The 26,377-nt window shown below is 41.6% G+C and overlaps 1 protein-coding gene across 5 annotated transcripts in view; it reads right to left on the bottom strand.

Moving 5' to 3' along the window:
• The window catches only part of FAM120B (family with sequence similarity 120B), a 35,749-nt gene extending 10,247 nt beyond the window's left edge, over positions 1 to 25,502 (bottom strand). For 2 of the 5 annotated variants that reach the window (XM_053382457.1, XM_053382454.1), the window contains exons 1-6: positions 25,221 to 25,393; positions 21,081 to 22,137; positions 20,636 to 20,813; positions 18,769 to 18,864; positions 13,684 to 13,856; positions 11,708 to 11,800 (exon numbers count right to left, since the gene is read on the bottom strand). In XM_053382457.1, the coding sequence (XP_053238432.1) occupies positions 11,708 to 11,800; positions 13,684 to 13,856; positions 18,769 to 18,864; positions 20,636 to 20,813; positions 21,081 to 22,100 (1,560 nt within the window). In that variant the 5' untranslated portion in view covers positions 22,101 to 22,137; positions 25,221 to 25,393. The other 3 variants (XM_053382455.1, XM_053382458.1, XM_053382456.1) reach the window with 3 other exon arrangements.
• Between the last annotated feature and the right edge of the window lie 875 nt (positions 25,503 to 26,377).

Below are 26,377 nucleotides of genomic sequence, written 5' to 3'. Positions count from 1 at the left end.
TATATAAGCCTTTTGATGTTTTAAAGACAGGCAACTGGTTAAATCAACTTAGTAGTTATTAATTTTAACGTCCAACTGCTTTCGCACCAAGAACCCAGGAAGAGAAGGAGCCCATTTACTTCTTACTGAGCAACTGGGTGGAATAACGCCTGGATATTTTCTTTATCTCTCCACAAGCAAAGGCTAGGGGGGGTGGGAAGCATAGAATATCATGGGGGACTCACAGCTGCCTCCACCCCCATGGTTACGGGCCTGCTGTTAGTTTACCATCCCAGCAGTACCAAACATGTGCAACCCTGAGAATGCGCTCAGTGTGGGGCTGCCTGAATGGCAAGGAGGCTGTGCCAGCTGCAGCAGCCTCCCAGGAACACATAATGAGAAATCAAAGGACCGGGGGAAGGATGGTGGGGACGGTGGAGCAGGAGGGATCCTACTGCTACCTATATACAAGCTGCTTTTGCCTGAATGCTTTCCAGCAATGCCTAGCTGAGTCAAAGTCCTTTGCCCATGGCACGAGGAGAGCCAGGACACAGCCCCACCTGGCAGCTCTTGCTGTGAGGTGTGTGCATTTTGTCTTTGATGGATGACTTAATTACTGGTGATAGGCAGTCCCATTCATTTTAGGTGCCACTCCAGCAGTGTGGATCCTACTGAAGGGACGTTTCTGGTCCCCCCTTTTCTTTAATAATCGAGAGAACCCAACTGGGGAACTTGCTCCCGCCTCATACTCATAGCCTATTTGAGCTTACCATACGGTACTATCCATGCCTAGGCAAGCTTTCCATCATCGGTTTTTAAAAAATGTAATAGCACCTTTTTTTCTTCATACACATATACTTGCATAGACCAATGTGGTAACAGAACCCTAGCTTTAAATGCAAACAATCAACCTCCGGGCAAAGACACCAGCTTCTGTTTCTACTATACTTGTGGTGCCCTTCACAGCCACATGGGATTTTCCCACCCAGGGAGAAACATGTTATGGGCCCCATCATTGTCTTGCAGCCCCAAGTGCATGGAATGGCTTCACAGCTCCCATGCAGAAGTGGCTGAAGGATGCTTTCCTTGAAAGAGTAAAAAAGATCCATTGATTCCATGGTCCTGGGAAAAGGAAAACAATAATGGAGGAGGAGGAGGAGGAGCACTCATCTTTTCAAACATAGTTGCGTGTCTACAGAGCAGTTTGGTGGAAAATGTAGAAGGTGTTTAAGACTGTTATGCATGAGCTATGTGTAGATTAGGTTATTTTCAATGACTTTAAATGGTAATCTTAAACCTGTTAAAGATGTCTTTAAAAGAAAGTGCAGTAGATGCTTTAATTAAATGACTGACAGCTACAGCCAGATGGTTGTATGGATGTTAGTGTTTGTTAAGTAAAAATCTGTTGGCTTATTCCCAAATCAAGGATGAACCTCATTGGTGTGAACAGTGGCACATATCCACCTACCTCTGCCTGCAATGAGGGAAATGTTGACAAGGATTATGCCAATAAAGGCTGAATGAATGTTGACAGGGATAAATATAAGTGTCAGTAAATATAAGATATCAGTCAGATAAATCAATCCATGCAAATGAGCAGATCACATGATGGTAGAATGAACATTATAGAAGTGACCCTCCAGCTTGAATATCTAAGATTTCAGAACTGTGAGCATTACTAATGTTAGGCTGGTATGGTTGACAGAGTGACTTGGGCTAGTTCACCGTCTCTCAGCTTAACCCATTTTGTACAATTCTCGGGGGTGGGGGGCACATGCCATCTTGTGCACCTTGGAACAAGGGTAGGATATACCCCAAAGACTAGAGCTTAAGTTAAGTCCTTCCTGCTTAGTCAAGGCAGCAGCAAACACAATGCAGTTGAAAAGGAAGGTCTTACCAGCTAAGATATCTGTTGAAAGGACAAAACAAGAATAACCAGTTCTTAAATGTCCCTAATGCTTCACACAGTAAATATTTAACAGTAAACAGAACAGCAGTTTGGGGTTTATATATGCTCGGAAAAGTTTATTTACTGTGCTTCATTGGGAGATTTGTGTAAAGTGATACTTTGGTTGAACAAAACTGATATTTACTGTAAGCCAAGGCTCTGGAGTGAACCTAAACAAAGATTTCAATATCACTTTACATTTTTGTGTCCCATGAAAAGACCCTGAAAATCAAAAACACACCAAGAGACTCACAACAAACAGAGCCTTGTTTATTAATCGAAACCCAAATCAGTTAAATTCACTTCTAAAGCTCAAAGGGATTCATTTTGGGGCACCCTCCCCCCACAGAGCGGTTTCCTGCACTCCTGTTTTGACACTGGAGTAGTAAGTGCACTGCAGAGAACTGTGCAAGGGAAAAGGATGGATGGATTGTGCCACCTGCCGTGTGGACCAGCTGATGACCAGCACAAGCGGAAAACATCCTTCTCACATACACTGTGAGAATTAGATATGCAAAACCACAATGGCTATGCTTAGCTGCCACAGATGGAGGGAGCAATGCTTCCAAATACCAGTTTCTGGAAACTATGGGAGGGGAGAGTGCTCTTCTGCTCATTATCTGCTCCCTGGTTTCCCACAAACATCTGGTTGGCCATTGTGAAAGCAGGAGGCGGAGTTGATGGGTGATTGGCCTGATCTAGCAGGCTCTTTTCACGCTGTTATGGGCCATTCCCTTATACACACATACCCCACAAGCTAAGAGAGGTTGAGGCTAATAGACTGGGCTGTGTGGACAAGAAATCCCCGGTTGAAATCTCATCTCTGCTACGAGCTTTTACTAAGTGGCCTCAAGAAAGCCGCACACCCCTATCTGAAATATGGGACGGATAATGCTAACCTGGCTTTTTGCAGCGCATTCTGAAACGAAATGCTCTGAAAATGTCTAGAGTGCTAGACAACTGCTATTATTGCTGTTGCAAAGGGTGAAATCCTGCAAAGTCTGTTTTTGAAACTCAAAAGCAGCCATCTATTACCAAATTCCACTTCTGAGAAGACACACTTCTCCTACCAAACATGCATGCTGTTTACACTGATTGGATATGTACATAATTTGCATTTGAGTATGCACACTCAAGTACAAACAGGTAGCACGAAAAATGGCTTTCAGACTATGTGGCCTACATACATATATCTATGTCTATACCGATATCTAACATTACAGTTTTCATAATGTCACAATGAATATACATTGTAAAGTGGTTTTATTATAAACTGAAGGAGGCAGGCAGGTGTTTGCTGGTACAGAGTATGAGTGGTTAAAGTTAATGTATTAGTTCCAAAATGAACAAAATGATCAGCCCTGCAAGGAAAAGTACAAGCAAAATCTTTTCCATGTAAAACCATCTGGGTCTAAAATGAAAGAGAATACCTGTCCACATCACTTTAGATATCTATAAAACACTAATGCAAACTCTCAAAAATACCTTGAGCAAGTTGGCCATCTGCTCAGGTGCAACACACCTAGAAGGGTCACCCAATAAAGGAAATAATATTTTACACTTAACAATACCTTGCTCTTGACGGATGTGGTACTGTGTTTCCTGACAAACAAAGCATTAAAAAGAACAGGCATATATAATGCAGCATAAATCAAATTAAACAAGATAAGAACTAAGGCTAACAAGAAAGCAAATAATTGCAGTGTTGCAGATCTTGTTCCAAATACACCTTGAACTTTAGCTTTATTTTAGTGGCAGTACCTCTGCAAGGCCCTTTATTTCATACATGTGATTAGTTACTAATAGCTATCACAATAAAGTTCTTCAGAGTGTCACAGTTTTCTTTTACTTTGTATAGAGTCTATGAATGTGCTACAGATGCTTTCTGTGTAAAAGTTTTCAAATCAGGCTAGAATGTATGGGCTATGCAGGAAATCCTTATACAGTGGTCTCGCCATTAAACCATACACATGCAGCCATTCATGGCATGATTGCAATGTGCTTATGGATAGATTTAGAGCCAGGTGACCACCTGGGATATTGGGTGACAGGAAGGCCAGGCACAGTCTATCTACTCAACAAGTTATTCAGCAGCTGAAACAACTAATACAGAAAATTTATATGGCATGAACAAATACAGTTTTACAGGTCCTAGCTTGCATTTTCATTGACTTATACGATGTAGATAGTGGATCGGAGTTGTGAAATGGGCTAGATAAACAATAAGAAATAAGGTATTTAAATGGAGGGGGAAATCTGGGTGTGCTCCTTGCCTGGGGCACCATTTGTTTTGAGACCAGTCTTGTCCGTAGCACCTTAATTGAATGTCTGTTTGGGCCTGCTTTATGTTGTTGGCAAGTTTGTGCGGCGCGATAGCAACCTGAACCGTAACTTTCAAAGCGTCCACACAGGTCGCTCCTTCACTTTTGTTAATTTCACAAAGCTAAAATTAGAACTAAAAAGATACAATCTGCAAGTATGTGAGAAGGGGGAGTTTGTGAGCAATATCTTATCTTCACTGCAATATACTCTGCATTGGTGACCCTTTAAGTCACCGCACGCTAGTAAGTGAATCATGCTGTACTGGGGGACACTAAAATGTATTGCCATTTGCTGGGGGTTGAGAAGCCACAGTTAAATAATTTTCTCAAATTAATTGTAGCAGATAGAGACACAGAAACAAGCCACAAAATATGTGGGCTCCCACTGCTCTTCTCTTCAGCACTAAAAATAAGAGCTTCTGCTGGTAATATACAGTCAAGGCAGATGAGTGGAGAATGACAGGGTAAAGTCACCACAGAGATTCCTAAAGCCAAACCTTGACTTACTGGGACCACATGACTGTGTGGGCTTCCAGGGAAGAGCTTTTGGCTGCTTTACTCCTCTCTGGTCCTTTTTGCTGCCAGGCTGAGCCAGGCCAAGGTGACTGTCCAAACTGGGGACTTGTGGCTATGCTCCCTTGTCCCTAATCATGAGCTTGCGCAGTCTCCCTAAGCAAAGGTTCGGCTTAACGTGTCATGCAAAGCAGGCCTGTGTGACATTTTTGTAGGGCTGCAAGCTTTAATTGGTTTAACCAACAGATCAATGAACTAAATCTGGAACTGAACAAAATTAATCAGTGATGGGAAATTTTAATCACGTGTGGTGGGAGTTAAGTGTACACTAGTTCATTTTTGTGAAACAGGTTAGTTCTGGGATATCACAGCAACAGGGAATAAAGGTTAATATTTTAAAGATGGAATTTCTTTTTAAAAGGGGACTAGCCTTTGTTTATGAAACTGTAATATAATATGCTATTTTTTGTAACATGCTATTTTAAAAGCAGAAAGAATTCAAAATTCTTGAATCAGTTCTCAACACTGCTTTTTCTTCTTGGCATAGGGACTAGCTATCTGAATTTTCTGACACATCACAGACAAGTGTCTAGCTCAAACTAAGCATGTCCTGGAAAAAGTATGACGCACCTCTGCAGTGAGTCTCAGATCACCACAACTTGGTGGGTTCTTCATGTTAGTCAATATCTCAACAAGTCACTGGGAGCATGAAACTTAGCTTTCATATGGAGAAGAAGAGTTTGGATTTGATATCCCGCTTTATCACTATCCTATGGAGTCTCAAAACGGCTAACATTCTCCTTTCCCTTCCTCCCCCACAACAAACACTCTGTGAGGTGAGTGAGGCTGAGAGACTTCAAAGAAGTGTGACTAGCCCAAGGTCACCCAGCAGCTGCATGTGGAGGAGCGGAGACGCAAACCTGGTTCACCAGATTACGAGACTACCGCTCTTAACCACTACACCACACTGGTTTTTGTAGTCCTCTAATGGAATTGGGACACGGGTGGCACTGTGGTCTAAACCACAGAGCCTAGGGCTTGCCAATCAGAATGTCGGCGGTTCAAATCCCCGCGACGGGGTGAGCTCCCGTTGCTCAGTCCCTGCTCCTGCCAACCTAGCAGTTCGAAAGCAAACCAAAGTGCAAGTAGATAAATAGGTACCGCTCCGGCGGGAAGGTAAACGGTGTTTCCGTGCACTGCTTTGGTTCACCAGAAGCGGCTTAGTCATGCTGACCTGGAAGGTCACCTCTTAAACAGGACATGGCTTAGCTATAAGTTAACCAGGTAAACACATCTTCCTTCTTCATATGATCTTTTTAAGATTAGCCTGAAGAAATAATGCTTTTCAGAATTTCTTCAACCTAGCCATTACATACCAATCACACCAGAAGTTAGGATAATATTTAACAGGGAATGTTAACTCTCCTGCAGTTGCTTGTATCCTCCATCGGGGCTTTGTAGGGCAGCCTTCTGAAGCTCTCATTCCCCCTATTTTCGCCACTGGATTTGGCAAGGAGTAAACCTGAAATGGGCTCCACTCATTTGAATCACTGTGCAATCCAACAGGTAATTGTTCCAAGTCCCACTGAGCCAAATGGGACTCATTCTCGGAGTTTACACTCACTCATCTGGAAGTGAGCTATGCTGAACTCAATGGGACTTGTTTATCAATGGAAGTGCAGAGGTCTGCACAGTAAATTGTATACAGTTACACACCCAACTTACCTTCCTAATCATAATGGCTACAGTTGTAATTTGCTAATAATTTGTTCATAATGATCCCTTCTCTCTTTTTAAGGCAAAATAAATAAAACATAGGCTAGGACCTGAAAGGGATTCTTTCAGTGTGCTTAGGTTTAATACATATAGTCTGGTTTATTTAAAACAGCAATTCTTGCGTCACACCTGCTTCTGAAGCTTCTCTGGATTTTGAAAGTGTTTTGTTATACAGCAAGCAAGGAATAGGAAGGGAGGGTGCTGTTTGAAAAAACCTGCTAGTGTGCTCTTTCCTATGGTGGCTAACCAGATGCTATGGGAAGCCCATAAACAGACAAGAAGGCAATTGCCATCTTTCACAGTTGTTCCCAGTGACAGGTGAGGTTGTCTCTGATTCTGGATGTAGCATTCAAGCTACATCCATGACTAGTAGCCACTGATAACCTTATCCTCTATGAATTTGTCTAATTTCCTTTTGAAGTCACCTAAGTTGGTGATGATTATTTTATGGAAGCAAATGTCAGTTAGCTAATCACTGTGTGAAGAACTGCTTCTTTTTGTCTATCCCGAATCTCCCACCGTTGTTTCATTGGACGATCTCTGGTTTCAGAATTGTGAGGAAGAAAATATTATCTCCATGCACTTGTTACACCACTCTTTAGATCAAGAGCATAATATTTAAAAATACTGCTATTGCATTTGATTCTGTATTCACAGGGTTATTTTTGACAACTATGACCATTCTGAATAGCGCCTTATTAAAGCACGCCTAAACCTTAGTAAAATCAAGGAGGAATTGTGCACAGAGAACTGCTTCAGTCTCATAAATTTCTATGGGATTTAAGAGTGTCAACCATTTTTTATAGTTTAGGTTCACACTGCAAAATGTATTTAAAACTTTGAAGAATTCCATTTGAAGCTAGTGATCATTTTATGAGATACATTTATGAGTTTACTGCTTTGCTTTTCCTGAACCCATTTCGACTTCCTTTTTTTTTTTTTTACAAACAGGATAAAGCTTGTGTGTATTTCATGGGGAGAACAACCATTTTGACATTTACTATCAATAATGCAGCAGATTCCACAGCTTGGAATTGTTCAAATCGAAAGCATTACATTGACCAAAGTTGATGGGTGTCATTTGACTCATTTGCAGCAACAATTCTGTACATGCCTGTTCAGTCAAGGAACAATTGATTAGATTTATGTGTTCTGTGGCAAGTTTGTGGCATGACATAGGGACACATTTCTTCTTGGGGATATTTATGCCCCCTTTTTAATGTTTGCACTTACCATCATAACAACAGACAGTGCTTTTCCCCCCAGGGGGTACTCAAGGGCACGCAGTACTGGCACCTCTTTTTGTTGTTGTGAAAAAGTGAGAGACTTACTATAACAACTTCATGGTGAGTACTGGCACCTCTTTTTCTAGGGAGGGAAGCACTGACAACAGATTATATCCATCAAAACCCATTATAAAGTTACAAAGCACGGCATTAAGGCTGAGTCATGAATGATTCTGCACCATCCAGTAGCACATGAGGAAGATATTGCCGATTTTCCGAGTGAGATGGTGACCATTTTGAAATAGCCCACCATCACCAACCCACAGCTTTTGTGGGTGTGATAACATGTTGATTCTGAACCACAGGAGAAACATCTTCAAGAAGAGCCATACCCCAACACTGTACCACAAATTTCTCACCAAAAAATGCTCCCCTACTATCAGAAGTAAGTCCTATTGATTACAACCTAAGACGGAACGAAAGACTTACTGAGTTCTGGTACATATAGCCGTAGCTATTCTCTTTCTTTCTCCTTCTAGCTTACTAGCAAGGCAAAAGCAGAGTAGAGCTAAAGTAAATCCTATGGTCTGCAATACATTCTGACTTTTCTTTTTAATTGTAATAAAAGCTTGAAAAGAGAGAAGGGGAAAACAAATTTATTTATTTATTTATCATAAATAAAAAAAAAAGATTGTGAATACTTTTATCTCTTATTTAATATATGTTAGTAATTTCATATGGAATTTATTGAGCTACTTGCTACATAAATATTCATTTCTCTACTATTATTATTTATTTATTATTTATTAAATTTGAATACTTATCCACAAAATACATTATGCAATAAAAATAGACAATATCTTGTGTAGTTCCTTGCACTGAAAACAAAATTTTAAAATCATATTTCCAGCAGGGATATGATAAGTCTTGCACATGGACATCTTTGGGGGCCATCAGAACATACAAGAATATCCTAAAATTTGTATTTTTTTGGCCTAGAAGTGCCCACAGAAACATGCACGTGCACACACACAAACAAACAAAATAGTAAGCACCAAAGTGAGATTGTTCACATAATATTCTGCTCTAAGTGAGACAAGACATCAAACACTCATACAGCTAGGGAAAGTCATTCAGATATACGTTGCTTCAGATCCGTCCACAAATCTATTTAAAAGAACTCATAAACACATCTATAAAATATGTCAGCATTTCATGTTCATGGTCCATTTGCTTTATGTCTTTTATGGCATAAGGCTATGAAGCCAGGCCCTTCAAGATTCTAAAACAGAAAATCCTGTGCTCGTGTGTGATATTTTTCCACAAAGAGAAATATTTTCCCTTAGCTAGCAGCTACGCTGGTTTAATTATAGTGTTCGCTTTCTCTCCTACATTATGCAGATGTAATGCAAATTCTGCAGGGCATAAAAATACTTTGATGAATGCAGAAAACGTAAATGCCAAAAAAACCAAATTCTGTTTCTTTAGCTGGGGGGAACAAGGCAAGTACCATCAAGACACAGAAGGCAGGCGGAGCATGCATGGAATTCCAGTGTAAATGCGCCAGCCAACAATGGGAAATGGCACAGACACACGACCTGCATGTGGCTCATTTACCTTTTTATCAAGAGAGGGAGTATTTAAAATAGCCCTGTGTGTCTCTTCAAAGCAACCTTAAATTCCACAAGTTGAGGCTGTTCAGTAAAGAACCCCACCCATGTTTAAAACTTCCTTCCCCTGTATGCAGCATATGCCTGCAGCTGCTAAAGAGGCAGGGATAAAAACCACAGCTTGTTTACCATAAAACAAAGCCACGTGCCCTGGGTAAAATTTTAAATAACTATGGCACAGACTGCTTGAATTTCAAGCAACATCATATTCTATGCACACTCCTTGCAATTAAGTTGTTTTGTTTTTTTAACAGGAAGCTGATTTTTCATTTAAGTTTATACAACCAATATATTAAGTATCGCAATGCTGATTCAGGAGTAGTCTATGGTCACTTGACTAGAAGTCTCTTGCTGCTTCCTTTATACACCAGGCTGCTTATTGAAAAAAGGAAGGTCCTGTCATTATTTACAGAGAGGGCAGTGGCATGGGGCTTTCCACCCGACTAGCGGAACAGAGAGCAATGTGTAACACTCTGTAGTTGCTAAGCAGAATTTCTATTCCTAAACTAAGGAGGGCGAGGGAAGAGCTTGTGACTCTCCTTAAAACTATGTCAACTCACTGAGAACTATAGAGATACATTCCAAAATCCATATTATCTATAACTTTTATTGGGCTAATCAAAACATCACAAAATAGCATGCAAGCTCCTGGAATCTTTCTTATGGGTCAACATGGGTAACTTTTCTTTTTATGGAGATACAGGCTTCATGGCTAAATTAAGAACTGAGTGTTCAAATCCAAGCCTGTACTCTCTCTACAGGATTGTCCTTCTTTTCCTACTTTGAACACTAAAGGCAAAGGCTTCAATGTAATTTCATTATTTATTCTTAATATTTTTATTCCCGCTTTCTGTAAACCACAAGGGCAGTGTGCAACAGGTCAAAAACAATAAAAATAGCCTAAGAACATGGAACCAACAATAAAGCTGCCATTAAAACATTACAAGTAGTTACACTATTAAAAATTAAATGAAATTAAATTAAAAAGTTGGGCCATTTCAAATTGCAGAGTAGGGAAAGATTCTTGCTCCGAGACGAATGGAGCCTGAAAAATAATCAGTAACCACTAACTAGTGCTGAACTTTCAGTATCAGATTACTATGTTCCCGATACTGTGCAGCCTAACCACCTGAAGCTTCTGGAAGATCTCCAAGGGCAGCCCTGTATAGAACACACTAAAGTAGTCTAAATGTGATAGGTCTAAGGGATGAATGTAACTGTGCAAATACAACCCAGGAATCCAGGGATAGCACAGGATAAAGAAGCACCCCTGAGCTAGGAAGCTGATCTTTCAGGGCGAGTGCAATCGTTCCCAGAACAAATTGAATCCCAATTCCAAAGTCAGACTTTCTACTGACCAACAGTATGCCCAGCTTGTCTGGATTAAATCTCAGCTTGTTCATTCTCTTCCAGCTCACTAAGAGATCTAGGCAGGGCTCAAGGATACCAGAAACTTCTTTGGCCATAGATGGCAAGGAGCTATAAAGTGGAGTATCATCAGCGTATTGATGACAAGTTAATCCAAAACTCCCAAGTGGTTTTGTATAGGTATTAAATAACACTGGAAGCAAGGCAGAACCCTGAGAGAAACTGCATGCCAAGTACTGTAGCCCCATAACAGAACCATTTTAATACAGGCCCCAAGGCCCAATCCAGCTAGGAGATCCAGAAATTTACCATGGTGGATGGCATCAAAAGCCACCAAGAGGTCCAGGAGAACTAACTAAGAAGGATGCACCCCCCCCTCCAATTCCTATTTTAGGTTATCAGCCAAGGTGACCAAAGCAGTCTCAATCCCGTGTCCCAGTGATATGGTCTAGATAATCAGCATCATTTAGATCACTATACCATCGTTAAGAGGCTTATGAGGAGCTAGGCAAGCCAGGAAAATGAAGGGATCTGAATATTCCATGGCATCTCTCGTTTGACTGCAAGCAGAAGGAGGAGGCGTCAAGTTGATGGGGGGGGGAGTGCTTGAATGAGATCCTGGCTGAGCAGACGAGAGGCAATTATTTTGGGGTGGCAGTAAAGAGAAAAGCTGAAGGTTTAAATGTGGCAGGTCACATCGAATCTTTGGAATAGGGGCTTGGGCTTGAATCCTTGTCTATGTAACGAAAGAGTGCAAATAGACTAAGATAACTGAATGGCACCCTGCCCCTTAAATCTAATCTCCTCAATACCACTGAGTGAGAGTAAAGGTCAAAGAGAAAGCAATGTGCTGCTCATCTAGGGGTTACCACTGGTATTGCATTAGTAAATGAGTCATGTCTGTACCTGCAAGTGTGCAAGCTGAGCAGCTGACTTCCCCTCGAGGCACAGAGTTTGAGCTAGAAATGCGTTCAAGTCTTCCAAGGAGAGGCTGTCAACCTAGGGGGAAAAGCTTAGCTCAGAGCTATGTAAAAAGTACATACCTTCCCCCATTACCTAAATTCCTTGCTACAGGAATGCCAGTCTTGCACCATGGCCTCATTCAGCTGTAGTTCTTTGAAACACCATTTGCAATTTGCTTTCGCAACTTCAGCTCCTCTGCCCTACTTCCACCAACTTCACCACCCTGCGCTCAAGGATCAGTTTAAAGGTTCCCTCTCTCCCATCTTCTTTGATGGTTTTATAATGAACCACAGAGACATTCACACTTCCCATTGGCCTTCTGTAATGCTGAGCCTTTTCTCCTATTCCTACATTTGAGAAAAGACAGAATTTGCACTTACGTTGGGAAAACTTCCTTGGGTGCAATTAACAAACCACTTGCTGTGTCTTTACCAATTATAAAGCATGGAATCATAGAAGCATTGAACTGTAGAGTTGGAAAGGGCCCATAGGGTCATCTAGTCCAACCCCCTGCAAAGCAGGAATCACAGCTAAATCACCTCTTACAGGCTTTAAGGGGGTTTCTGAGTTTGACTTGAAGCTTTTTTTTGTGGTTTCTGGGAATTCGCAGACAGATGGCATGCTTATGGTATAATAATTTGCTTCAAGCATTTTAGGTGCAATCCATCAAATATTACTTTGGAACAACTGTACAACTACTATACAAAGGACTGCTTCTTTGCTCTGTTAATCAGTACAGTTATTTCATGCAATGCCGAACTGAAGCTTGAGGGGAAAGGGGTTTACCTTTTTCTTAATAACTTCCTTAATGTTTTGATTAAATTAATAGAAACATGGATAGAAAGCCGATGAAATTTAAGCAATCGGATCTGAGTGAGAGGGACAAAGGAAGGAACAAAAGCTCATGTGACAGCAATTTCCTTTAGTTGCCTCTTCGCTGCAGGCTACGGGGATTTATACCGTTGGGAAACTGCTTTGATGGATATCTGTGTCTATTTTAAAGTTAGTTTTGAATTATTACTAGAAAAACGACTTCTAAAGGCGAGTCAGGCCTTGTACGTAAGGACCCACCCTGAAAGATGGGAAGAATCAAGTGCCTCTGAGCATGTAAAGGGTACATTCTTTCCCCATTGAGTGATTACACACACAGAGCAATCAGTGATTAAGGAAAAGGATTTCCAAATAACAAAGTGTGCCTCCATTCGGAGAGCTCCTTGCATCTCTTTTCCTAGGAATTAAGTAGTGCTGTGCTGGACTTTCCCAGGAAGAATGGCAGAGAGCTTAAGAGCTCTTTTCGCGCCACGTCCACTTGGGGTTTCAAGCTTCATCCCACCTCTGAGCTTTCCCCTCCCCAGCCTGCATTCAACCACATATGGTTGAAATTGCGTAGGTTAAATGTGTGTAAGATGTGGGTTTACTGTACTTCAGTAATTTTCAAATAGCAGCCTCTGTTCACACTGCATGTCAAGCTGCTTTTGAAACCCAGGGAAGTTTAACCTTAAGTAGCTTTCTGGATTGTCATCACTATCTTCCAGAAAGACATAGAATTGCTCTTTTTTTGTTATGAAAGCTCAATCTATTTCCATGGCAGTTTGACCATTAGAATGACTTCCTAGAGAAGAACTTCATCGTCATCAGTTAAATCAATCCCGCAAAGTCCTGGGAACAGTCTCTCTCTCTCTCCTCCCCCCACAAATCAATCTCGCAACATACTTGTCCTAATCCATGGATAGCCAAAGCCTTGCAGTGTTGTGGACTACAATTTGCACCAGCCCCTACATGAATGGCCAGTGGTTAGCAATGTTGCGTATTGTGGTCCACACATCACGAGGATACCGTGTTGGCTACCCCTTTACTAACCCATATAGATCTGCTGCAGGCAGACGTAAGGAAAGTCACAAAAGTAGGATTTTCTTTACTTGTAGGAAGAGGTACAGTAACAAGCAGCAGACAACAGCAACAGAAGCTTCCAGAGCCTGGATCTCCTCTGCTATTTCTTGCAGTTGAAAGCATGCCAGAAATGTCCAATGGCGTAGCTTTTCAGTCTCTGGTCCACTGCTGAGCCACAGGGATCTCAAACTAGGAGTGCCACCTAGAAAAGAAAGCCACTATTTCAAACACTGTAGAAGAAAGCTGTAACTAAGTTTTAACAGGAATTACTCACCTTTTCGAGATTATTATTATAATTAGTTAAATTCCTTTATCCAAAGATCATAGCGTGGTTTACAATATAAAAACACAAAAATACGCACCATAAATAACAAACAAAAACAACGCTCCCCTCAGCTATAATGTAAAAATTAATGACTTATACCTAGAATCAAGATTTACGACACATAAAAGATATTGCCACTCTGACCCCGACAGCTGCCCTGGATCTCTGTAAGATTTCATAGAGGGGGAAATTGCATCTTAGTTGTACAGGATTACAGGGCTGAAAAATCTGTGCTATTTATACAATGGATTTGTTTGCACACGTGAAAAACTTCACTCAGCTGCAAGTTTAACAAAGATGCATGTTTAGCAACGATGATATGATCCTTTCACTTCCCTTTTCTTGAAAATGTTAGGCTCCAACAACCCAAGCACCAAACAGTACGCAAGCACTCCCAAAAGGACCCATTTAAATGTCTCCCCTCCCAGCATGTCACCTCTGTGTTTGGTGTGCTGCTGTTATTCAAACCATGCTGCAACCTGGAAGGCCTGTCTCTTGAAATGAAAACTCATTTGTGCATCATGTTAACAGTGAAGGACAACAGGGTTTATTATTTTATTCCCTGGCAAGAATGAAAGCATGTGAAGTCATAATGCATCCATGAACATATAAAGATGCGTGCATTACTTCTAGACTCCTTTTTATGCCACTTGTCTTATATCTTATTGCCAGTGACCAAAAACTTGATTGCTATTGCATTACTGTTCCTCAACTATCAAAGTGAGATATATAAAGTTTGAAATATAAATACAATGTTTAGAAAGCTGTATTTAGATAAATTCCTGCCATAAAACTATTTGCCCAGCCTTTCAGATAGACAAAGATGCCAGTTTTAAGATGAGTTAAGATGGTAACACATCTGCCTTTCCTTTTTATTTACAAACAGGAGTTGCATTCCTTTGGGTGAACCACTTGGCCACTATAAATGACTATAGTGTTGAGGTGTCAAACAGGGTGTGAAATAAATGTTTGTTTATTTGGCCAACAAAACTCACTAACCAAATGGTGCTTTTGCCCAGGGAGACAAAACAGAAAATAAATATTTTGTCCATCACCCTCATGTTGGTTTTCTTTCATATATTCTCAGTGTGAAATTCTGAAGAATGGCTTCTCAAATTTGAAGAAAATTGGTGCTTGAACAGTAGCACTGAATGCAATTTTCTAGAAGCGTTTCAATTGTCCACAAATTGAGTAGTCTGCTAGTTCAATATCCCATATATATATATATATATATATATATATATATATATATATATACACACATATATATATATACATATATATATATACATACTGCCATATTTCCAGGATACCCCAAAAATTGATGAGCTTTTTTAATAAAACCCCCAAGATTGTTGAGCTTTATTTAGGAAATCCTGTAAGCTGTTGACATTATTTTAGACAACCCCCCCCTTAGACTTGTATGAGAAAAATAATGAAAGTTCCATGAGTTCAATGGTTGTATTCTGCATAGCTTATCTGGATATTACTCAGACCAGGGAAAAACTGAAAAGAGCACCATAAAGACTCAGTGTGATAAACTTCCATTGAAATGAGTAAAGCCGGCAAAATCATTTAATGTTTTATAATACAATCCTAAGCATGTTTACTACAAACTCTTAATAAGCTCGGTGGAGCTTACTTCCTAGTGAATATGGTAAGAACTTACTTCCAATAAAACATACAAAGGATTTCCCTAAATATAAATAAAAGTTGATGTAAATATGCCTGTTCCCAGTAAAGCCCTAATACATCGTTTACAGTTCTGCAACAGTGATGTTCTCTAAACTTGCAACCCATTTCTCTTTATATGTGTGCAGAGAGCAGAATTCTTATGGGAGTCAAACACAGCTCTTCCCCTTCAGCTACCATGGGTTGGACCTCTAGATGAGTGGACTTCCAGTCCTCTATTGTGAAGATCTACAAAGGGTTCTTTACCAAGGAGAATGAATTGCAAGATATCTCAGAGCACACACATAATGTAGTGGCTTTCCCAACATGGCAACAGCATGAAGGGAGACGGTGCTCCAAAACATGTGTTTTATTCTCATGCGCAGGCAATGAGAAAGAGGGGAGGTGGGAGACAGCCTATAGACCACCACCCTGTCAACACAACTAATCCGTTTGAAGGTAGTCTAAGCACTCCTGCATCTCTCAGAAATACTATTCTTCAATCGTCCTTGACTAGGTTTTAACCTTCAAGTATAAGTTACCAACATCTACACAGATCCAAATGAAAACACACTTGAATCTTTTTGGAGAAAATTCACACATTTATAAAAGATGTGAAAAGGTAAACAGAATAAAAACTGTAAAATTACTCATTTCAATCATGCAAGATTTCATACCTATCTTTATTTTCCTTAAAAAAGAAATATAGATGAAATACACAGGTGCACATTTATATATGTTCCAAAAATACTCTTTGAACAAGTAAACAGAATGTGACATTTGTTTTTACGAGCCTGACTTTGCATTTCAGTCAATAACCTCCTACCAAAGCATTTTTAGATTTGAAAGTGACACACTGCCAACCTCCTTATTTGGTGAGCTACAGATTGATGCTGCAGATAAAACTGACATCAGAGAATTTAAGGCATACAAATATGGACAGCTGATTTTTTTTTAGAAAAACATTTGTTTTGGAACAGACCACTGAAAATAAACTTTGTAAGTTCTCCTTCCTTACTAGTCTGCACTGAAATCAAACAGCTTTTCATTACTGAATTGCTAGCAAATATGGTGCTATTACAAAGCCTTGCTTCCAGGACATTTTTGGCTGAAATTTCTCATACTTAAACTCAGCCCAAATAATTCTTTTTACAAGCGAGTTTAGAGAGTGATGGATTGATGTCACTGCCTCTGCCCAAGAAGGAAACTCCTCCATCTTATGAGATGCAAAATTCTGTCTCCCAACTCTATGTCTGTACTGCTGGCAAGCGAGAATAATGAGATGGAACCACTCTACACTTTCACCATGCCTGACCCCACTCAAAATTCAGTAGAGATACTTGATGACTGCACAGCTAACAGTACACACCTGAGGATCAGATGACACACAGGTTCTTCAGCATTTGTACCTATCTAACATGTAACTAACCCAACAACATACTAGTGCAGTGCAGAAACAGGCCCAGTTCTTCTGTCTCAGCCACATTATTCAGCTAGAGCAGAATTTGGCACTGGGGTGCATTCACATCCTGAGTATATTATTTTCCTAGTGGTTATTTTGCTTCTTTCTCATCTGCACAATGTAATCACTCCTCATATTTCCCTTCCCACCTCTTTGCAGGAATGCAATCAATGAATGAAGTATGGAGCTCACTCACTCTTGTTAAGAAAGTGCCTATGCTGTCTTTTTCTATATTCCTTAACGTAACATAGGAGGCTGTCTTATACCAAATCAATCATTCATTCGTTTTATTTGTATGCTGCTTTTCCACACACAAAAATCATGCTCAAAATGGGATGCAGCAAAGGAAAAATGATGCATTTCAACCATACACCACATAAGGAATAGCATATATAATAACATACTCCAAAACCACATTCTAATACTATAAATTTAATAATTTAAGAAGGCAACTTAACAACCTGCAGCATCCAACAGCAAAACTAACCATTGATCCATCTAGCTCAGTATTATCAATGCTGGCCGGTACTAGTTTTCCAGGGCCTTTCCCAGCCTGGAGATGTCAGGGATTGAACTTTCTGCAGACAAAGCATCTGCTCTACATTACAGTCCTTTCCCAATGACTTGGGGTGGTATTAAACAAAGTGTTACTCACAGTGGATTCTGTCTGGGTCTTTTTTCACATTTTCTCTGGAAATTGTGTTGGCTGCCAATTTTTAATTTTATTGCAGTGCTGTATTTCTGTATTTTAACCCGCTGAATTTTCATGGTTGATGTTTGTTGTTTTTAGATGCCGAAAGCCTCCCTGAGGACCTATCAAACCATTCTGGCAAGCTACATGTTTCTGAAATAAATGCATTTACGTAGGGTGGCTTTATCAAAGCCGTCTGGCTCTCTGAAACAAAATCATCTTAAATATCATTTAAATCCACACTGCACGATTTCTGTTCTCATCCTGAAGCAAAGTTCTTAACCCAAGGTACTATTTCTGGGTTAGCGGAGTCTGTAACCTGAAGCATCTGTAACCTGAAGCGTATGTAACCCGGGGTACCACTTTATTTGAGAGCAAAGTACTGTATTTTTCGCCCTATAAGACGCACTTTTTCCCCTCCAAAAATGAAGGGGAAATGTGTGTGCATCCTATGGGGCGAATGCAGGCATTCGCTGAAGCCTGGAGAGCGAGAGGGGCCGGTGTGCACTGACCCTTCTCGCTCTCCAGGCTTCAGGAAGCTATCCGTAAGCCTTGTGAGCGGCAGCCTGCAGCCCCGGGCTTCGGGCAGATATCGGGCAGCCCCACAAGCTCAGGGGACAGCGGGAAGGCGGAGCGCCGCCATCCCGCTATTCCCCGACCTGGTTTGGAGGCTGGCGGTGGGGAGAAGCAAGCTTCTCCCCACCGCCAGCCCCACAAGCTTGGGGGACAACGGGGCAAGCCGCTGCCCCATGGAGGCTAGAGAGGCTGTCCCTGAAGGCAGAAGAGGGAGACGGAGTGCTCCGTCTCCCTCTTCTAGCTTGGGGATGGCTGCGGGGGGGGGGGGGGGGATAATTTTTTCCCCCTTGCTTTCCCCCCCAAAAAACTAGGTGCGCCCTATGGGGTGAAAAATACGGTATTGTGTATTTAGTTATCAATTTGCAATACAAAATGAAATTTCATTTTACCTGGGAGTTCCTTGGGTTGTACTAAGTCCGGTTGTTTCAGAGAATTCCCAGCGTACACAAACCACTCCTTTACTACAGGGTAGGTTCCATTGACATCTAAGGAAAAAAGAATTGGATCAATGAACCAATAAGAGAACTGACATTTTCCAATTGGAAGCGTTTACTCTTTAAAGACACAAAAATACAGTGGTACCTTGGGTTAAGAACTTAATTCGTTCCGGAGGTCCGTTCTTAACCTGAAACTGTTCTTAACCTGAGGTACCACTTTAGCTAATGGGGCCTCCCGCTGTCGCCGCGCCACTGCCGTGCGATTTCTGTTCTCATCCTGAAGCAAAGTTCTTAACCCGAGGTACTATTTCTGGGTTAGCGGAGTCTGTAACCTGAAGCATATGTAACATGAAGCGTATGTAACACGAGGTACCACTGTATAGATAAAGGCTGCAATCCCATATCCAAGGAACCACTGTATTTAATACCCTAATTCTATACGTCGCATAGATGTGATACGACAAGACAGACAGCAGTAGGCACTGACTTACCTACCTCGGCAAGCCATGTAAGCTATCGTGACATTGTTAAATAGAAGTTGCAATCCCATGCTAGTTTACAACCATGTTTTGGATGTGGATGTTTGAACCAAGTTTCATAGTAGCTTTGAAGCCTTTAGGTTAGCATATCATTAAATTGCCCCAGTTCTGCTTTCCCTGCTTGCTCCCATATTTTGCATATCTTGTCAATTTGTCCGCAAACAAATGAAGTCTTCAAGACTCTCATATTTCTGCATGAGACAATTCTTTGCAGGGAAGTCCCTCTGATATAGCAAGGGTGGAGAACCTCTGGCCCAAAGACCAAACGTGGCCTTCCAGGCCTCTCCATTTGTCCCGCAAGCCCGTTTTCAGGAAGCCACAACCACCTGTCCCACACCCGGCATCACTATGTCAAATGATTGTCAGGTGGGTGGCCCTGCTCACCTGCCAACTTTGGCTTGGCAGGGGTGGAGGAGATAAAAGATCTGGCTCTCTGGCAAGGAAAGGTTCCTCACCCTGAGATACAGAACAACTGTCTAGCCTAGCAGGCCAACCACAGTGGTCAGGCAGATGCAACAATATACTGCACAGTCTGTATCTGTACTGGAACTATACTTCTCTGTTTTTATATTTGAAATTATTTATTTTTTACATATGGAATTGTTTAAGTTGCTATCTATATATTGTAAGCTTTAAGTAAAAATAAATGGTTTGAATATTCTAAATTCTGTTTCTGTGTTGACTGGCCAATGACCTTATAGTTCAGGCCTGAATAACTGATTTTTATTTTTATTTTCAAAGGAGGTAACACTTTGGGATCAATTCTCCAACCTAACTCACAATAGTTATTTCAACCCCTGAAGAAAGCATTGCATTTTTTTTCAAACAACACAAACTTTCTGTGGTGTTTTTTTTTTTAAAAAAAAAACCTACAAAGCTAGTCTAAACATAACCGTTTTGCTCTGCTTTCTGATCATTAACAGCTTTCATGACTGTTTTATTACCGCACTAGTGGGGGAACTAATCACCTTAAAAGGTTCAAAAATGCACCAACATGTAAGTACACCCTGTTCTTATTCTTATTATTTCTAATGGCCTTCTCCTTACTAATTGCATGTAGAATGCCTACAGCATCAAGGCCTAAATTTCATGCAGATGTGAGCCTCTCAAAAATGGATGTGGAGATTTCACATTTCAACAAAATATTTTGAGAAGCCTGTGAATAAAAATGTGACCCAGCTCACAATCTAGTGCCCTTCATAGGTTTTGGACTAGAACTCCTTTCAGCCCTACCCAGTAGGACCAGTTACATTGCATTGAAATTCCAGCACAGCGTTTACCTTTTGCAGACTCCAGCAGAAGAGAATAGATATGCTGACGGGCAGGGAGAAAGATAAATGCCTGTCCAGGAAGCTCTGTATCATCTTCATCTTCCAAAGTGTTGCTGCATTCATCCTCTCCGCTGCACATGAAAGCGTACGCACGACTTTCAGCTCTCACAAATTTTTCTTTAGCTATCTGTTCACAAGAGACCCAGATATATTATTTGCTTTCACTGCTGTCACTTGGTATTTGTGATTCTTTTCTGTTTTACAGCAGTAGGATGCCAAAGAAGATTTGGCACAAGAGAAGGGCAAATGAGCTCCTCTCCAAAAAACAAGTGTCTTGAGGTAATAAAGCAAACGATAATAATACAATATGCATGTATCACACACGTGTGCATAAGTCCAAGGTACAACAGGGCATTCATAACTATACAAAAAGAAACTTCAAGAGCTTAATTACCTGCAGGATCTCCTGATCTAAACACAGGGGCACTTCTTGTTTGACTGATGCCGCTGAGCAATGTGAGAAGTCACAAGGAAGCCATGGAGACTGCTGCCCAGGCAGGAGATAAGACTCTATCACACTGCAAAGTAGGGATTTGTCTGATTCCAAAGGCAACGTTTCTGCTAAAGCTATCAAACTACCATATGAACGTGAAATAGATGAAATATAGTTTGCCACGGCTAGAATCATGCTACTCCTTTTATTAGAGCCCTGGCTTTTTGCACAGTATGAAGCGAGGCATTGATTCCGAAAACGTTCCATAACCTTTTCTGGTACTATGTCTGTGCCAAGGATGCAGGCAAGAAGGGGGAGATCTGTTGGATGGAGGCCCAACCTGCTGCAGAGATTCTGCCTTGAGAACATCACTGTATCTAGCCTATGCAAGTGGAGCTCTTTGACGGAAAAATAGGGAGCAGTGTCAAAAATCAGATAGTCTGTGTCCTCTGCAAGAATCCCCATGCAGTTGTTATGCAGTGCATAAGACGCCACTTCATAGTCTGCCTCTCGCAGTGAACATATTGTCTCTTGACCAAGGGTCCTCAAGGCAGAGCGTGCAAAAGTAGCCAACCCAGATGGAATAAAGAACATTTCTCTCCCGGGCTGCTGCTTATAGGTCTTGATGAACCGAAAGATCTTGGCTATTTCTTTGCCATTATCCAATCTCCGCCTAACCCATTCACTTCGCTTTTTTGGCTCCACCAAACCATCAAAGTAAAACACAAGTTTGATACCAGCTGCTGTAAAGGTGTTTATGAAACGATCCAGTACAGAAAGATATTCGCGCCACTGGCCACCACAAACCCACAATTCTGCTGTGTACCACTTTCGAATACAACACATGGCATCTACCACAAGGACAGGAGTAGACCCAGGATACTTGCTGCGGTGCTCTTCTGCCACTACTTTCAGGTTTACCGCTGTACATGCACCCGGACAGTCATTAGTTACAAATGAATACAAGCCTTTAACGCCCATATTGCAGCGATACGTAAAGTTCAGTTTCTTCAAGAACCTAAAGAAACGAAACACATAAACAGTAAGACAAATCATTCTGGGAACAATTTCAATAAGGAAGGCTACCGTAAGAGGGGTGCAAGAAACGCCACACAAATCCACAGAACTATAAAAGAGATCCATCGGCAAAAGGGTTGCTCTTCCACGGCATGCAGTGGATGCAATGCATCTGGATCCCTGAGAGAAGGGACTGAAACAAACTTTCATCGATAACAATTGGGGTCCAAAGAACCATCCAACTTTTTCCACATATCCAAAGAAGGTTAAGACTTGTGTTTCCCAAATGGCATCCTTAACTTTTGAAAGTGGAAGCTTTTGAAACTGGTCGGACTTTTGAAAGCAATTTGGTGATTTGGCATGGAGGATTCGCATGGCAAAAGTAGCTCTCTGGATCTTGGCCCATGTCTTTATTGTATCTCTGTCTCGGTTTCTTTCTCCCCATTGTACCCTTGCCACCAGCTGAAGGTAGAAAACCATCCTTCAGCTATAAGACCTAGCTTCCCACCCCACCTTTTAACATTTGACATGTAAGCTAAATCTGGTGCGCACACAGCCTTTTTCATGGGTGCAGCCAGGATTTATGTTGGGGGGCAGGCTTTATGATAGGGTGACAGAACCTCAGTTAGTTACATTCTTTTGATTTACTTGATTTGGCGGGGGGGTAGCTGCCCATGGCCTTTTTGGGTTGTACCCCATGATGGCATTAAGCAAGCAGTGCTTCCACTCACAAAAAACCGGACAACTGATTTTCACTGACACTTCCTACACACTGCGCCTTTTAAATAGTCAGATAGATGTTTAAATAAATTAAATTACATGATTAAATTCATGGGCTCACAATAAGATGATATAAGTACTGTAATTGTATAAATACCAGAGGTACAGTCTCCGATCATTCAGTTAATGCAAGGAAAGAACTGTTTCCAAAATGCATATGGGAAATCAGAAAAGACAAATTTGAACTAGCCATGATATAAAAAGAACCTCCCTTTAAAAATGAACTTTTATCTGCAATCCTACCCATACTTACTAAGGAATAATCCTAACTGAGCTCAATGAGACTTACCTCTGAGCTGTGCTTTTTTTCTAAAAAAATGTTTAGGGGTACTCTCATATTCCTACTCATATTGAAATACTGCCCCTCAATGAGGCCAAACTTAGATTCACAAATATTTAGGGGTATGCGTACCCCTGCGTACCCCCAGAAAAAAGCACTGCCTCTGAGTAGTATGCTCAGGATTGCACAGTTAATAATGCAAGACTTTCTTTTCCTTTTTTACATTACTGAAAAGAAATTTCCCTTCTTTCTAACACAAACAGTGAAGAAATACACTGCAAGTTTTAATTAGGCTGGTGTCTATCTTTCGCACGACTGATTTCTCACATTTTCAATTACAAAGCACCTACGAAGTGTTATATTCAGTACATGCTACTAAAATAAGGTGATTGCGGATTGCTAATTTTCCATTTTAAAAGCTGACAGTGGGTTTACTTTCTAACTTCATGGTTCAAAAATCCCAGCCCTTCATGTGCAATTTACAAGTTCTTTTTCATTGTAACACCAGAATATATTACTAAACCAGTGCAATGTCTACTCAGAATTAAGTCCCACTGAGTTCAATGGGACTTTCTCCCAGGCAAGAAGGTATAGGATTGCAGCCCAACACAATCTAAAACTAACATGAAATTACTTTTTCAGAGATGCTACTGAATGCCCTTCCTCGGGTGCACAGATTTATCTAACAGACACTGTAGCTTCTTTCCCAGATAAATGAACACTCCCTGACAATTCTAAGATTTGCTATAACAGGCTTAACTGAGGCCTGAAACCTTGTGCATCAAAGAGACTGGAAATTAAAAACGGGCATAATTAAACTCTTCACAGAGCCGTGTCCAATGTTTCAGCTCATCATCACTAAAATGTCTCAAATACCTACAGAAACTACTATAACTCCCAGTGACCTGAAACAGTGGGGGTGTGAGTGTCCTCCTCACCTGTCTCCCTTCCCTCAACCCAAATTTTCTCACACCCTCCCCTTTTTGGAGGATCCCAGGTAGGAAATAAAAATGCAGATTGAGGGAGAAGGCAATGAGAATGTCCTATGGACGATGGAGAATTAATGGAGGCAACAGGAAGCTTACTATCCACACCAGTGCCGGATTTACGTATAAGCTAAACAAGCTATAGCTTAGGGCCCCCTCTCTTGGGGGCCCCCAAAAAATTTAATGAAAAAAAAAAACCTGGATGTAAATTTCCAAAACATAAGATAAAAAACAAATAAAATAAAACCTACATACAGCAACAGTGTTTTGTGTTGTGTAGGCTCCTATGTAGTAGGCCCCGCCTGCTAGCCTGCTCCCTAAAATAAGGTTACCAGACGTCCCTGTTTCCTGGGGACAGTCCCCAGATTTACAAATTATTCCCCTGACAAAATCCATCTACACTGGTACCTCTAGCTGCAGACACAATCCGTTCCAGGGTGCCGTTCGCACCCCGAAAAATCCGCAACTAGAGCGGGGCTTCTGAGCAAGCGCGGAGCGCGATAGAGCGCTTCTGCGCATGTGCGAAGCGCACAAACGCTTCTGCACACACACGTGGCGAAACCCAGAAGTATACACTTCCGGGTTTGCCGCATTCGCAAGCTGAAAAGACGCAACATGAACCTAACGCAACACGAGGTATGACTGTATTTAGTAGGAAGTTGAAAAGTGTCCCTGGATTCATTGAAAAAAATCTGGTACCCTTACCCTAAAATATCACTGGTTTGCTCATTTCTATATATAGGGTGCCTACATTCTGCATGTACAAATGGCTTTAGATACCTTTCAGGTCCATAAAGTACCATATAGCATATACAGTATTCAACATAAAAAACAGTGGCAATTTGTTCTTGACAAAGGACAGCTGGACATATAAAGGGCCCAGTTACCTTCAGTAGCTTAGGGCCTCATCAAACCTAAATCCGGCCCTGATCCACATTAAGCAGTTATGGATGAGCTCTTGATGCTGCTACCTGTGAAAGCAGCCTATATTATGACAAACTGGCAGATAAGGAGGACTGGCACTGCCAAAGACCCCACTATGAATAGCCAGTCCCCTAAATGGAGGTAGCACCACCTCTGAACAGAATTCCTTGTCCGAGAGGCTCACCAGGCCACCTGACTGTACCCTTTCCTGGGCGCATACAGGCAACTACCTGCGTTGTGCCTTAAGGAGAGAAGCCACCCGCTCTTGCCCTCGCGCTGACAACGCCACTAACCCGCCTCCACAGCCGCCTCGGCTTCCTTTCGTACACCGACGCCAAGGGCCTACGGGCTGCACGCGTCTCTCGCAAAACTTCCGGTTCCCAGTGGCCTTTCTCAGAAGCCATATGCGGGGAGGAAAGACGTCGAAAATTAACGCAAAGCCTCACAAGGGGTAAGGCTCTCGGTGCTTTAGTTTAAAATAACTGGACCCTTTACGAGATGGAGGTACTGTATGATATACGCTGTGAAATAAAAGGGCGCTGGCGTTTTATTTCGGCCTCGGCGTGAGCGCTCCCCTCTTCTACGCCTCACAGAAATTCCGGAGAGAGAAGTAAATTGTGAGAAAGGTTTTGCCTACAGGATTTCAAAGTAATGTAACCTATACGCTCCCCTCTGATTCCCGTGCAGCTCATACGCCGCCCCAAAAACAGAGAAACCAACAACAAGCGATCCAGGGTTAAAATTCTATGGGGTGGAACAGGAACCCCATGTTGACATTCAGAAATGCGGGACAGCCAGGCATTCAACAGGTACACGCCCCCTCTGCCCCCAGCCATGCAAATTTAGGGGTGGGGTAGTATTTCTGCATCTTGTGCAGCCTTGGGAAGGATCACTTTGGACTATTGCATGGGTAGACAAACTAAGGCCCGGGGGCCGGGTCAGGCCCAATCGCCTTCTCAATCCGGCCCGCGGGCAGTCTGGGAATCAGCACGTTTTTACATGAGTAGAATGTGTGCTTTTATTTAAAATGCATCTCTGGGTTATTTGTGGGGCATAGGAATTTGTTCATTATTATTTTTTTCAAAATATAGTCTGCCCCTCCCCCAGGTCTGCGGAACAGCGGACTGGCCCCCTGCTGAAAAAGTTTGCTGACCCCTGGACTACTGCAATGCCCTCTACGTAGGTCCACATTTGAAGGTGACTCAGAAACTACAACTAATCCAGAATGCTGCAGACTGGGAGCGAATGCCAGGACCATATAACACCAGTCC

This window comes from Podarcis raffonei, chromosome 3 (assembly GCF_027172205.1).
Source record: "Podarcis raffonei isolate rPodRaf1 chromosome 3, rPodRaf1.pri, whole genome shotgun sequence".
Lineage (NCBI taxonomy): Eukaryota > Metazoa > Chordata > Lepidosauria > Squamata > Lacertidae > Podarcis > Podarcis raffonei.
This window is presented reverse-complemented; position numbering and strand designations above follow the sequence as displayed.